Source organism: Lutjanus erythropterus, chromosome 6, assembly GCF_056507025.1.
Source record: "Lutjanus erythropterus isolate fLutEry1 chromosome 6, fLutEry1.hap2, whole genome shotgun sequence".
NCBI lineage: Eukaryota > Metazoa > Chordata > Actinopteri > Lutjaniformes > Lutjanidae > Lutjanus > Lutjanus erythropterus.
Genome location: NC_139322.1, coordinates 443,402 through 458,549, shown reverse-complemented (window position 1 = coordinate 458,549; position 15,148 = coordinate 443,402). Strand labels below are relative to the sequence as shown.

At 40.1% G+C, this 15,148-nt stretch overlaps 2 protein-coding genes across 4 annotated transcripts in view; one reads left to right on the top strand and one right to left on the bottom strand.

The window, feature by feature from the left end:
• Positions 1 to 3,085, top strand: part of pcsk1nl (proprotein convertase subtilisin/kexin type 1 inhibitor, like) — a 14,307-nt gene extending 11,222 nt beyond the window's left edge. The window contains exons 2-5 of the mRNA XM_084719904.1: positions 1 to 239; positions 457 to 700; positions 1,473 to 1,592; positions 2,650 to 3,085. The exon at positions 1 to 239 is cut by the window's left edge and continues 17 nt beyond it. Of these exons, the coding sequence (XP_084576030.1) occupies positions 1 to 239; positions 457 to 700; positions 1,473 to 1,592; positions 2,650 to 3,040 (994 nt within the window). The 3' untranslated portion in view covers positions 3,041 to 3,085. The remainder of the gene's footprint in view (positions 240 to 456; positions 701 to 1,472; positions 1,593 to 2,649) is intronic.
• A 6,270-nt stretch (positions 3,086 to 9,355) lies between these two features.
• Positions 9,356 to 14,593, bottom strand: lhfpl4b (LHFPL tetraspan subfamily member 4b). Of its 3 annotated transcripts, none has more exons than XM_084720122.1 (7): positions 14,478 to 14,593; positions 13,190 to 13,410; positions 12,116 to 12,320; positions 10,287 to 10,366; positions 10,039 to 10,186; positions 9,599 to 9,636; positions 9,356 to 9,486 (listed from the first exon to the last, which is right to left on the bottom strand). In XM_084720122.1, exons 2-6 carry the CDS (start codon positions 13,406 to 13,408, stop codon positions 9,608 to 9,610), a joined length of 681 nt encoding a protein of 226 aa, XP_084576248.1. In that variant the 5' UTR covers positions 13,409 to 13,410; positions 14,478 to 14,593; the 3' UTR covers positions 9,356 to 9,486; positions 9,599 to 9,607. The 3 variants fall into 3 exon arrangements, with proteins under 3 accessions (XP_084576248.1, XP_084576247.1, XP_084576249.1); XM_084720121.1 differs by having other exon boundaries at positions 14,457 to 14,584; XM_084720123.1 differs by lacking the exons at positions 9,356 to 9,486; positions 9,599 to 9,636 and adding an exon at positions 9,716 to 9,814 and having other exon boundaries at positions 14,457 to 14,584.
• Positions 14,594 to 15,148: the final 555 nt, after the last annotated feature.

Here is a 15,148-nt window from a genome sequence, read left to right as displayed (position 1 = left end):
TGGCGGGGGGCGTGGCCTGGATGTGTCAGTGGGCGGAGCCAGACGCCAGCGGAGAGACCTCCGTAATCTGCTGCCTTATGAGGACCAGATGATGTCATATCCTGCCACTCAAGGAGGAGGCGGAGTCAATGACCTCTATTACCAATCAGATGACTGGAGGGGGAGGGGCTTGGACCAGGCCCTGCAGCGAATGGTGGAGAGGGACCAGAGGCGGGAGCAGGAAGAGGAGCAGCGAGCAGGTTGGAGAGTTTTAATCATTTCACACAACTTTTTTTCTATAAATATTGAGATTTTAATATTAATTATCTTTATCTTTCATCAAACATGTCTTTATGGATGTTGTATAAATTATATATACAATTTTACATATAAGTATTTATATACATTTTTCTTGAAATAGTGTGACTTCAGTTTGCAGAAATAGAAACTTGATCGACCAATCAAATGTGTTCACAGCCTACCTGGTCGCCTTGCTCCGCCTACTGAGCGAGGCAGAGAGCGCAGGATTGGTCGGCCCAGGTGATGTGGAAGTGGTGGAGGAAGAGGAGGATGAGGAGGACGATCAGGGACCACAGGGGGACTTCCAGGGCCCGGCCCCTCCAGACTACGATGAGACAGGAAGGGGGCTGAACATGGGGAGGCCCCTGGCTGCCTGGTGGGGCCTCCTGGAGCCCCAGCTGGCTCAGGCCCTGCTGGACAGGTGACGTCATCAAATCTCCACTCTGTTCTATCAAATCTGTTCAGGTAGAACTCTGAGCAGGTCTGTGGTCAGGGTTGTAATAAGAACCCGTGTTCTGCGAGTGTCAGGGTTGTAATAAGAACCTGTGTTCTCCGAGTGTCAGGGTTGTAATAAGAACCCGTGTTCTCTGAGTGTCAGGGTTGCAATAATAACCCGTGTTCTCTGAGTGTCAGGGTTGCAATAAGAACCCGTGTTCTGTGACTGTCAGGGTTGTAATAAGAACCCGTGTTCTCTGAGTGTCAGGGTTGCAATAAGAACCCGTGTTCTGCGAGTGTCAGGGTTGTAATAAGAACCCGTGTTCTCTGAGTGTCAGGGTTGTAATAAGAACCCGTGTTCTGCGAGTGTCAGGGTTGTAATAAGAACCCGTGTTCTGCGAGTGTCAGGGTTGTAATAAGAACCTGTGTTCTCCGAGTGTCAGGGTTGTAATAAGAACCCGTGTTCTCTGAGTGTCAGGGTTGTAATAATAACCCGTGTTCTGTGACTGTCAGGGTTGTAATAATAACCCGTGTTCTGCGAGTGTCAGGGTTGCAATAATAACCCGTGTTCTCCGAGTGTCAGGGTTGTAATAATAACCCGTGTTCTCCGAGTGTCAGGGTAATCATAATAACCCGTGTTCTCCGAGTGTCAGGGTTGTAATAAGAACCTGTGTTCTCCGAGTGTCAGGGTTGTAATAAGAACCCGTGTTCTCCGAGTGTTAGGGTTGTAATAAGAACCCGTGTTCTGTGACTGTCAGGATGGAGCCTCAGCTCGCTCAGACTCTGCTGGAGAAGGCGAGACAGGAGAGACTTCAACAGGCTGCTGGACGAGTTTCATCAGGACTGAACAGAGACAGAGGACAGCAGGACACTCTGAGGTCTGCAAACATTCACAGACACACAGTAACATCCAACCAATCAATAACCAATAAGCACAGATATCCTCCCCTTTCTGTCCGTCTCAGCTTGTCACATCTTATACATTGTTTTTGTCTTTCAAGTCTTTTTCATCTTGTTACATCATGTTATGTTCTTTTTGTCTTTTTGTACTTTGTCCACCGTTTTTGTCTTGTTACGTCTTTTCTGTATTGTTACATTATTTTCGTCTTGTTACGTTGTTTTCTTCTTGTTACGTTGTTTTCTTCTTGCTCCGTCTTTTTCACGTTAGTTATATCATTTTCACTAAACATCTTTTTATGTCTTGTTACGTCTGTTTCTTCTTGTTACATTGTTTTTGTTTTGATTCATCTTTTTGTTCATCTTGTGTTTTGGTCTTGTTACTTTGTTGTTGTGTTTTTTGTCTTTTACATATCATCTTTCTCATCTGGTTACATCATTTGTTACGTCTTGTTACGTTGTTTCCATCTTTCATGATGTTTTGTCTTGTTGCGTCTTTTCTGTATTGTTACATTATTTTCGTCTTGTTACGTTGTTTTCTTCTTGTTACGTTGTTTTCTTCTTGCTCCGTCTTTTTCACGTTAGTTATATCATTTTCACTAAACATCTTTTTATGTCTTGTTACGTCTGTTTCTTCTTGTTACATTGTTTTTGTTTTGATTCATCTTTTTGTTCATCTTGTGTTTTGGTCTTGTTACTTTGTTGTTGTGTTTTTTGTCTTTTACATGTCATCTTTCTCATCTGGTTACATCATTTGTTACGTCTTGTTACGTTGTTTCCATCTTTCATGATGTTTTGTCTTGTTGCGTCTTTTTCATCTTAGTTGTGTCATTTTCACCGTTACATTTTTTAATGTCTTTTAAGTTGTTTTCAACCTTTTTATGTCTTTTTTTGTTGTTGTTGTCTTATTGTTTCGTCCATTCAGGTTGAAATCAGTCTTGATGTTTGAAGGCGACGCACGATGATGCAAAATAACAATAATCAATAATTCACAGAAACTCGAACACTAACGGGACCTTTTCATCTTCTCCTCCTCAGACGTCTGGTTGCTAGGTTACTGTCCAGCATCGGCCCTAATGACGCCACGGTCATCCCCTCAGCTCGCCGAATGAGGAGGGACCTGTCAGCTGAGCCTGTTAGCTCCACCCACAGGAGAACCCGCCGTTCCCTTGATGATGTCGCTCCTCCATCGCCTAGCAACGACCCACCTCTGCTCAGAGTGAAGAGGCTGGAAGAGGAGGAGGATGACGAAGAGGAGAAGCTCCACCCTCCCGCTGCCGGGCTACAGAGGATGAAACGCATCGACACCATGGCAACCGCTGCCATGGAAGAACTGAATCATGGGAGTCATAGGCGCCGGAGGAGAGCCGCCCTCAACTACGACCCCCAAATATTGATTGATCAGATAGTGGAGTACATGAGGGAGTGAGGAGGAGAGGAGAGGAGAGGAGAGGAGAGGAGAGGAGAGGAGAGGAGAGGATGTAGATGGAGGGAGGAGGAAGAGGATGAGGAGGAGGAGGAGGAGGAGGAGGAGGAGGAGGAGGAGGTGTATGTTGTTGTTGTCTTTCAGGATTTTTTTATTTTCCGCACTGTTTTGTGTTTTTGCTGCTTTTGGTGAAAATGTATCTGATCAGTCGTTTGTGGCTAAAATTAGAAGAAATGATGAAACGATGAAGGAGTGAAGAGGACGAAAATTTAGGTTTATAAAAACTGTGATTCCCTTCAAATTTCCCATAAAAGACAGCGTACGTCAACAACGTAATTTAATTATGAAATAAATATTTAACTGAGTTTACAGACTGAGTCTTAATCTCATCTCCAAAAGTGATTTAAATTACAGAAACTATTGGATGAAGTAATACAGCAACAATTTTATTTGATAAATTATTGTGTCGTCTGCATAGAAACACACTGAGCAGACTGTTGTAAGAATTATTAGTACAATAGAGAAAATAAAAGTGGTCAACTGAACATGGTGACCAAGCAATTTAACATGTATGAAAAATAATACTAATTAATATTTATTTGTGTTGGATTGGATTTGGATATATTCATATTCAAAATATAAACAGAAATATGAAGAAAAAGGGGAAAACATGAAAAATAAACTTACTGTTAAATTAAACTAAATTGAATTGAATTAAATTACATTAAATTAATATGAACAAATGGCATTCAAAGACCGCCACATCACAATGATGATGCAACAGAAAATTCAAAATAAATCAGCAGGTTTTATAAAGTTATATTTAAGTCTTTATATGAATATTGTAAATGTCATTTAAGACCAGTTTCACATCCACACTGGCAAAAAAAACCACACATACAATTTACATGAGTGGTTATTGTTTCAGTGTTTGTTTTGTTTTGTGTTTTTGTTTTGTGTGTGTTAGTTTGACCAAAACATTTTATTTTTAAAAATAAATAAATACATTTAAAAGTCAGACTGAAGTTAAATCCAACTTTATTCATGTAACCTGAACTTCATCAGTCCAATTTCTAAAACCTAAATCAAAGAGATTTTAACTAAAGTTAGGAATATTGTATTTTAGACTTTTGAAGGGCCTGTGGAGTTTAAGGTCACGTAAAGAAGAGTTTAGTTTATTTCAGAATCAATAACAAAACTGAGGAGTTTAGAGTCTGATAAGAAAGATCCATCACTGATGAAACAACGTGTATTTAATGCAGGACACTGTAAAAATGTATTACAGTTGTACTTGGTTGTACGATTTATTTGGTTTTGAGTTTTTCTTTCAAAGAAATCAGCAAACTCAACGTAACCGACCCAATAATCAGCTCAAAACTCTATCTGATGTATAATTAGTATTAATTACATGTTCCTTTGCAGGAAACTTTAATATGCATCAGTTTGATCAGTGAAGAGGCTTCAAACACTACAGTACCCACAATCCTCAGCAGCTGTTACAAAATCCAAACATAATCAGATTAAATTTCTACAGTTATTACCTTTTAACTTTAACTCGACCTTTAGTGGCAGCTAAAGCTGCCTGACAACAGAGTCTGAAGCTCTCTGATTGGCTGTTTCTGACAGCAGTTGACTCCGCCCACTCTGCCTCTCTCTATAAAAACATGAAAACCTTTAAAGATTTGTCATTAAAAACAGATTCACACTGACGGTTGAAGGATGGAGTCAGTGTGAATCTGTTTTTGGAGTAAAAGACAGACAGATGATGGACAATGACAGTAACCATGGCGACAGCTCATCAGCTCTGTGATTGGTTCGTTCCTGTTGTGTTCATGTACTCCGGCTTGTGTGCAGCAGCAGCAGCTCTGTCAGTGTGATCACTCGTCTGTCTGCGGTGAAACAAAGAAACTGATTTATGTCTCACTCTGAATTAAAGTCGGTATCCACCACAAACGTCTCTGGTCTCATCTGTCAAAATAAATAAAAATAAATACATTTTATATCAACTGGAATCCTGATGAACATTTTCCAAATGCATTTTTTAAATTTGATTTCCATCCAGGCAGCTTCAGTTCATGGAACTGCAGTTTCTTTTAACTTCAGTGTTGGTTTCATTTTTCAGCCTCGGAGATAAAAAACACAGAAATGCTGTTGACTAAAGGAGCCTTCTGTAGTTTTCAATCATACGTCAGCTACTGTCACATCTCAAGTTATCTAATGTTTAGTCTGACAGATCCAGACGTCTCTCCACAGAAAGCTCCGACTCCACACACAGACATTCTGCTGTAGCGCCTCATTTTTTTTTAACCAATGACAGTGGTCATGGGCGGAGCTAAGCCCAGGATGCAGCGATGGTGCTGCTGCAGAGTCGTGTCGAGGGGGAACTTGTTTTGGTGGAACAAAGGCGAGCTCTGGTATTAAAATGACTACATCAGTACAGAAGAAGAGCTATCAGCTATCAGCTTGTTTACGTTCGGACCGTTAGCATCCCAGGTGTTAATGTGCCGTTTTCAGCGTGAAGGTCGCAGTTCGGAGGTGTTTTGTTGTTTCCCAGGGACTTTGGAGATGCCGATGCAGATGCTGTGATGCTGCATGGAGCAAGCGACCAATGGCAAGACTTATACCAGCAGTGTGCATCTGGTGAGTCAGACTAGCTAATGTTAGCAAAACACAAGCTAACTAGCTAGCTAATAGTTGATGTAAATTAGGTTGGTTGTTAGCAAGAGTTTTGCTTACATTAGCTATCAGATGTAACAAAGACACTGATGATTGGTGTGTCTTACCTAGCTAGCTAGTTAGCTAGAATTTTACTAACATTAGCTAACTTAAGATGTTACTGTGCCCTCCTAGAAAATTTGATTGACAACTTTGCCAGTCGTCTAAGAAACGCTTGATTTTGGCTGAAATGAAAGATGAAAAGACATCGTTTTTCACATCATTCAAAATTCGATTATTTGAGGACGTCCATCTCCATCTGGTTTCGACTGAAAGCTGAAAGGTGAACAGACGTCACTGAAAAGACAGACAGACTAAACACGTCCTGATTTTCAGCCTCTATTCAAATGGACGGACTAAACGATCTGTTTTCGTTCAACATAAAAACCACGACGGATCAAACAGATTTAACCAAAAAGACAACATTAAAATCATGTCGGGTCTTTTTCAGATCTTCAAACCGTCTCCAAAATGTGTTTTTCTTTTCAACACGGACGAGTCGAGCACAGAACAGATCTGAGAACAGGAAACAGGAAAGGACAAAATTCATCAAGGTTCCTCAGAAAGGGGCGGGACTTAGGAAGGGTGAATCCTCTGTACGTTTTAAAGTGGATTGAGACGTTAATTTGTTTTCTATCAGCTTTATTCTTAAATATCTGCTCCATCAGGTAACTTCAACTAATTAAACAAACCATAAAGTCACATTATGACGTCACTAAGATCTGTTTATGTTTTCATGCAGCAGTCACATGACCTGCTCGGTCTCTGATTGGCTGTCAGTAAACAAAAACACAAACATACATAAATACTGTTTATGTTACTGTAACTGTACAGTCTGTTTGTTGACATGCATGATACATTCTGTAAACACAAACAACAACAACCTGCATACAAACATTGTTCTACAAAATGATTCAACTTTAGAAAAGAATTATTTTTCTTTTGAGGTTAAACTGTACGGAGACACGTTAGGGACAATTTTTATTCAACATTCCAACAAAGATTTTTTTAAAAAAACATCGACACATTCTGCTACATGTCACTGTAACCGTGGCAACCGGTTTACACTGTTGATGAATAAAACTGATGTGATTTTTTTTTTTTGCTGTTTGGAACTAAATTGTTGCCACAGTTACGTTGTTTTATTTGTTATTTTAACTTGTTGTTGTAAACTTTAAACTGTTTGATTTTATTGTTACCGTCCCGTAAAAAACACGAATCTCAGAAACATAAACTTGAACACGAGCAAAGAAATCTGCAGCTTTCACCTGGCGCAGGTTCAGATCACATGACATCAGCTCAGGAACAAAAATGGGTGTGAGGTGTAACAGCTGATCATTTTATCTCCAGTAATGTAATGTTTATATATTTGCGGTGTTACAAACTGAGTTACTGCAAATGTAAACTGAAAACTTCCTGTAGCTTCACACTGAAAGTTTTTAAACGTGTTTGTCAGTGAGGTTGGCGTCATCATTCATTAAATCTACATACTTTTTGTTGAATCAGTTTGACAAATATCAGGGTGTGATGCAGCAGCTGCAGTCAGCTGATAGATCCTCAGAGAACGATGGAAAAAGTCCCATTACTGTCTGACTTCTTTACTAAAATGACAGCAGTTTGTTTTGCTGCCCAGTAGATGTAGAGAGTCGATGACATCAGCAGGAAGTGACGTGAAGAACTTTATGACTCTAATCATCTAATCTGACACAGTGACCATCGCCTGAACCCAACGTCAGTGACGATACATTTCTCAGATATTATTTTCAGATTCATTCTTGATTCTCACGTTTACATGTGGAAAATTAAAAATCAGCTGGAGTGCAGATCCGTGGTTTTCAGTGGACGGTGACATCATGTGACCTCTTTAAATAAACGAAAAACCTTGTGAATGTTTAACAGCTACATGTTGATCAGATGTAGCTGTTAAACATGCAGGATGAAAATAAAACAAACTTTGTACAGTTTGAACAGATCGACAGAAACAACGTCAGCCTGGAAGACTCACTGCAGGGAAAAATGGCACCCACTGTTTAGCTTTGTGCTTCAAAGGTCAAAGGTCACACTGACAGGAAACTCTTGTTCTGTCTTTCTCCTGAGTCACACGTTTCAGATGATGTCAGTGTATTTAGCCTAGCTTAGCACAAAGACTGGATACTTGTCAGCTGCCACCTTCATCATAAATCCATCCTGTGATCAGTTTGGTTTATGGTGCGTTCAAGTTAAACTGGAGTCGGGATTTTCGAGGTTTGAAATTTCAACTGGAGCAGTGAACACACTGAAGAACCGCACCAACACTGAAACATCCAAGATGGCTCCTCCACACATCAAAAACTGTTTATTGGTACATCTGTTGAACGAACGCTGTTTAAATACTGTGTAAACACAACAAAGGTCAACCCGCATAAATGGAGCACATCTTGACCCAGAAGCTAACACTAAGCTAACTTGATGTAGCTAAATATAAGCTAACTGGGCCTGAGGCTAAAATAAAACTTGATTAATAAACTAACTCTAAGAAAACCAGACCTACAGCCTAAATCTTAGCTAGCCTGATGTGAAGCTAACTTGACCTAGCTAAATCTTAACTATCTGGACATGAAGCTAACTCTAAGCTAACAGCATCCAGATGCTAACTGGAGTTAAAGCTAACTCGTGGTTACGTGGATGAAGGAGTTGACTGTACCAGAAACTAAACATATAACAATTAAATCCACCTGTTCTATCTTAGCTAAGCTAACTAGACTTATGAGCTAACTATAAAATAACCAGACTTACAAACTAAATATCAGCTAACTTGATCAGAAGCTAACTCTAAGCTAACAGTATGTTGCCAACAAGGTACAAGAACACAGTCAGACTGATTTGGTGTTGATTTCTTTGTGCTAAGCTAGGCGGCTAAACACAGAGATGAAAACATGTAACTGTGGAGAGTCAGATTTCATATCAACATGTTTTACACCATAAATAAGTGGTTTTATAAAACATGTGCTTCTGTTTTGCTACATAAAGAACAAAATCAAAGCTCTCCTCTTCTTCCTCTTTTCTTTTTCTCAGTTACAGCTCCACCTCCTCTTCTGTCTCTTTACTAATTTCACATCAGTTCTGTCCACTTCCTGTCCTCACACTTGCATAGTTCCGGGGACAATATTGAACAAAACATATTAAAATATTCACTGTAAAATTAGTGACGCTGCTTAAGATGAAACAAAAAGTTAAAAAGACGTAAAGCACTTTAATAATCAGGACAAACACATCAGCAGAACAGTCACATGACGGTCACATGACGGTCACATGACCTCACATGACGTCACATGACCTCACATGACGATCACATGACCTCACATGACCGTCACATGACCTCACATGACCGTCACATGACCTCACATGACGTCACATGACGGTCACATGACAATCACATGACCTCACATGACCTCACATGACGGTCACATGACCATTGTTCTAAAGTGCTCAAACCTGTTTTTGCATCGTATTTAATTTTGGAGACACAGAGGCTGTAAATCTGTCTGAAACTTCCTGCATCAGACTGAAAACAAGAAACAAAATGAAATTTCGGGTTTAAAACTTCACTCATGTTCGTTCAGACTTTTTCTCCTCACCATGACAATAATAACGTGGATACGGTTGCCAAGAAACCAGGTGATGATGAGAAGAGAGGAGGAGGGATGTTGTCTTCTTCTTCTGGCTCAGTTTGATATTTGTCTCCTTGTCCTCCTCTGATGAAGATGAAGATGACGAAGATGAAAGAAGAAGAAAGAAAACAGTTTGAGCTGTTTGTGTGAAGTTTTAAAAAGTTTTAAAGTGACAGTAGAAGAAGAAGAGACTCACCTGGAGAATCTACGCTGACATCAGCAGACCTGTGGTGACTGCAGGAACACACACACACACACACACACACACACACACACACACACACACGCACACACACACACACACACACACACACACGCACACACACACGCACACACACACACACACACGCACACACGCACACACACACACACACACACACAACTGAACTTTACCAACAGTGGACTTCAGTTTCTGGGTATTTTAAAAATACAAAAATAGAACATAACATTAACTTTTGAGCTCTTTTACCAAAATATTACTGCAAATGTGCTTTTTAAATTTTTTTAAAGAAATTGCCAAGAGGGGACTTGTCACACACACACACACACACACACACACACACACACACAGCTCGCATGACTCGGATGCTAACTCTAAGCTTATTGGATGCCCCAGATGCCCCGCCCCTCCCTCACCCTCCTTGGCATCTGGTGGCAGCAGGGCGTCCTGTCTGTTGGCGAGGACGAAGGCCAATGTGGCCAAGATGGCGGCGTCCAGAACCCCCAGGATGGCGAGGATGTAGGCCCAGTGGACAGAACAGTTACCTGGAGAGAAACTGCCCACCTGGATGCAAACATACAGGATCACATGTGAGTACTTTTACTGCAGTAGGGGAAGTGAATACTTCTGGTATCACAGTAACAGTCGTCATTTAAAAACTCACGGAGTCTCCACACAGAGCTCTCATCTCTGGACTCTCCCACGAGTCTGGAAACAGGAGACACGCCAACGCCAGACAGAAACCTGAAGACACAGATAGCAAGCTAACCGCTAACATGCTAGTCAGACAGATAAGATAAAATATTTTCAGTGTTACAGCAGCAAAGTGGAGAGAAAAATATAAAGGAGCATCAATAAAAAAATATAAAAATAAAAAATGAAAATATGAGCAAGAGCAAATTAAAAAATATGAGAACAATTTAAACAGGAGGATGCTAACATGCTAACATGCTAACACTATTCAGGTGGAATATCTGAGCTTCTTGCTGTTTTCTCTGTGCTGGGCTTTTACTTCTCTCATATATTAGACCATTTATACAATTATTGAAGCTACCTCTGGGCTAATTCAACCTGGAAGCTAAATTAAGCTAACTGTACCAACTGTATTAAGATTTCATGCTAACAGGCTGATGCTAAAGCTAAAACGGCTTAGATCATGCTAACTGGTTGAAGCTAAAGCAAAGAGGTCCCAGGGCATGATATTCATGCAAACAAACTACAGCGTAGAGTAACAGGATCATTATACAATGCTAACAAATTGATGCTAAAGCTAACATATCCTATCTGAAAATAATTTACAGAATATGTTAAACTTGATAATGATCTGGTGTTACAGATGGAGGTGATCAATAAATCAAAGTAAAACACAGATTATTCATTTTAGGAGAAAAGAGACTCCAAGAAGTCAGAGGACAATGACTCTCAGTACTGTGATACTGGAATATACACCTGAATATAAATATTTGGGATTTACTCTTGATGAATTTATGACTTCTGAGGTTGGAATTAAAGTCCTGGCAGATTCAGCTGCAGAGCATCAGGGTGTCTCCTCTATATTAAATTATTCTTCAGGGATATTAAAGGTTTTAAAGTATCAGACTCCACACAGAGCAGAGCTGCACTGGGTTTTTTTTTTAGGTTTTCATCACTTTGCTCCTGTTTTGGCTGTTCAGGGTGATTTGAGTTGGATTCCAGGTTCAATAAGGCAGAAATGTGAGATGATTCGACTGGAATCATCTGTTTAATATGTCAGAAAACAGGATCAATAAGAAGGTTTGTCTCTGGAGTAAATTGTACAACTGTCCTCAGGTTAAAGACATTAATGACATCTTTGAGGAAGCTGCATTATAATATATGTATAGTAATAATTTAACATGTAGCATAAACATAATTAGAGGAAAGTTATTTGCTAAATTTGAGGCAAAATGGTTAAATGATACTTTGTTAAAACCAAAATTACGAACATATATATAAATCAAGCACAATTATGGTCCTGAATTTTATGTTACAGCAAAACAGGGAGTCAGAGGTGTTTCGTTCCACAGTCGAGAAGAGGAATCCTGAAGTCGGCGGATTTAAAATCATCCAGGAGGATGACGGGTTACGTGAGAATGAATTTCATTTTCTTCTGTATTGTCCTTTTTATGATCAGTTAAGAAAACCTATATTCAATGAAACGTCTGTTTAAAATCCAGAAATGTTCTGGTGCTCTGATGATGTCAGAATGAACACCTGTGTTTTTTTTGTTTTTTTCTGGTTTAATATAAATAATGGGCTGGACACTTGATGGTCCATGACACAATAATAAAAAATTCATTCATTCATTCATTCATTCATTCATTCATTCATTCATTCTTTCATTCATTCATTCATTCATTCACATCCTTGATCATGAGAAGTTTGTGTGAATTCACTGAGCACCTCAGAATTCATAAAACAACTGGACCACTAGAACCAGTAGAACCAGTAGAACCAGTAGAACCAGTGACTGACCTGCAGTGAGCTGCAGCCATGCACAGATCTTGTAGACAGTTGCAGCACTGCAGAACCTGAAGAGACAGAGACAGAGGACACTGGTCCACACGGCCCACAGAGACACTCCCACCAATACCGCCACCGACTGGAAGGACGGCAGAGGAGACAGACTGGACAGACCGCCGCGACAGTCTGGTACGGGCCAGTCTGACTCCACACAGACCTGACAATACAGGGACACAAGGACACAAGGACACAAGGACACACAGGGACACAAGGACACAAGGACACACAGGGACACAGAGAAAGTGCAACAGTGGGTCCATGATTTCAGAAAGCAGCTTCTCTTTTCCATTTATTTATCAACAGTAGCTACATAGCTAATGAAGCTAATGTTAGCTGGACGGGTTACTTTTAAATGGCTACAGATATGATATCATGCTAACAGGATGCAATTAAAGCTAACAGGTCATGATATTCATGCTGGAGCTGACTGAGGCTAACAGGACCCTGATCATTATATAATGCTAACAGACTGAAGCTAAAGCTAACAGGACCCTGATCATTATATAATGCTAACAGACTGAAGCTAAAGCTAACAGGACCCTGAACATTATGCTAACAGACTGAAGCTAAAGCTAACAGGACCCTGAACATTATGCTAACAGACTGAAGCTAAAGCTAACAGGACCCTGAACATTATATAATGCTAACAGACTGAAGCTAAAGCTAACAGGACCCTGAACATTATATAATGCTAACAGACTGAAGCTAAAGCTAACAGGACCCTGAACATTATGCTAACAGACTGAAGCTAAAGCTAACAGGACCCTGAACATTATGCTAACAGACTGAAGCTAAAGCTAACAGGACCCTGAACATTATATAATGCTAACAGAGTGAAGCTAAAGCTAACAGGACCCTGATGATGATATTTGTTATAAAAGATATTGTATGTGATTATTTTTGCAAACAGGAAGTGACTAACTGTGATTCTGTTGATGCATCCAGACAAACGCTGCTGTGAGTAGTTACTGTTGCTAGGCTACGATTGGACAGCGTTTGTGGGGGGAGTGGCATCATGTTTCTCACCTCAAACAGTCCCAGAGTGCCGCTGGGCGGGGCTGGTCCCGCCCCCTGGTGGCGTGTGTCTGTGGTGCCGATCCAGGACGGCTGCACGAGGACAACCACCTGGATGATGGCAAAGCAGAGCGTGCAGACGGCCCAAAGGACGCCGACTGCCCGTGCGCTGCGGACAAACTCCGTCTGATAGAGGCGGGAGAGGTCGGCGAGGGCGGGCGACACTGACATCACTGACAGAGAGAGAGAGAGAGAGAGAAAGAGAGAGAGAGAGAGATTTTTTAAAAAGTAAGCAAAAAAAATATCTGAAATCTGAAACAATTTCTTTCAGCCAGTCACAATTGTCGTGGGCGGAGCTAAACCCAGGATGCAGTGACAGTACTGCTGCAGAACAGAGTTCAGGTTGGTGGAACATGTGAACATCGGGAGGCGGGGTTCTGACATCAAAGTGTCATCACTGAAAAAGAAAAGCTAACAGCTGATACCCAGTGTGTTTAAAGGAGCATTCCAACAAAAAAACCCCACAACAATTCTTATTTTCAGCTGATTATAAACCAATAAAACAAACTGATGAATATTAGATTATATTTTTGACAATATATCTTCCTAAATCTGACAGACTGGACCTTTAAAGTAAATAAATAATAATGAATCTGACAGACTGGACCTTTAACCTCATTGAGAATCACTGAGGTGATTTTAAAATCAGCTGCTGTTCAGTTTCTGACTCTTCAACTCAACATGACAGTTTGATTTTTGAAACATGAGAAACAAAACTGCTGATTTCACCTCGACAAACATAAATATGTTATAGATGATCAATGTGTTTCACGTAAAATCTAAACAAATTAAATGTTAAATAAATAAATATAAATAAATGTCGTGCAGCAAAAGTCTACAGGTGAAAAAATGAAAACAGTATCTGTTCTGTACTTGAGTAAATGTACTCAGTTACTTTCACCACTGATCAAATGTAACAGTTTGTAATGTAACGTGAGGCTGATATTTACACGTTATTAACGGTTATTAACAGTTGTTGATGTTCAGTGTTTGTCAATAATAGCATCGATCAGAGAATCTCAGCCAATCAGCGTCAAGATAAACAAATCAACAAACATAAACAACCCGCACCTACCGACGGTTACATCATCATCATCATCATCATCATCACACTTACGGTCTGTGTGTGTGTGTGTGTGTGTGTGTGTGTGTGTGTGTGTGTTGGGATCTAAAGAGAAACGATTTGATCTGAAACAAAGAAAAAAAAACACTAACAAACCTGCAGCTGGAGGAGACACACCTGTCCACCTGTCTGTCCGTCTGTCCACCTGTCTGTCCGTCTGTCTGTCTGTTTATCTGTGCGTATGTGTGTTTGTCTGCAGGATGAGAGGATGCAGAGGATGGAGAGAGGAGGAGGAGGAGGAGACAGCTCTGCAGCCCCGGATGTCCAGCAGCTCCTCCTCCTCTGATGACATCACCTCATTTATTGTTCACACTCATGTTATAATAATAATAATAATAATAATAATAATGATAATAATAATAATAATAATAATAGATAGAATTGATGATGTCATGAGGTTCAGGTCGGATGTTTAGATGACGTCACAGCGCCTCCTGCAGGCTGATTGATGAAGTGCAGCTGAAATCACTGATCAAAGATTTGAATGTTTTTAATTCCACTGATGGACAGAGCCTGAAACACAGAATCTGTTACTATGACAACAAGACAAGTCAAACATTTTCACGTCTGTAATATTTATTTATTAGAACCCGAGCACCGAACGGTGCGATCCATATTTAACATTTTCTATTTTATTTTCTATTCTTGTATTTATTGATGTTTTGTGTGTTCAGCATCTTTATGTAAATGTATTTTTCTTTTCTTTTCTGAATATTTGACTCTCAACTTCACATCCGTTGTCTTATCTGTTATTAATGTAAATATTATTTTATTCACTCTAGTTTAAG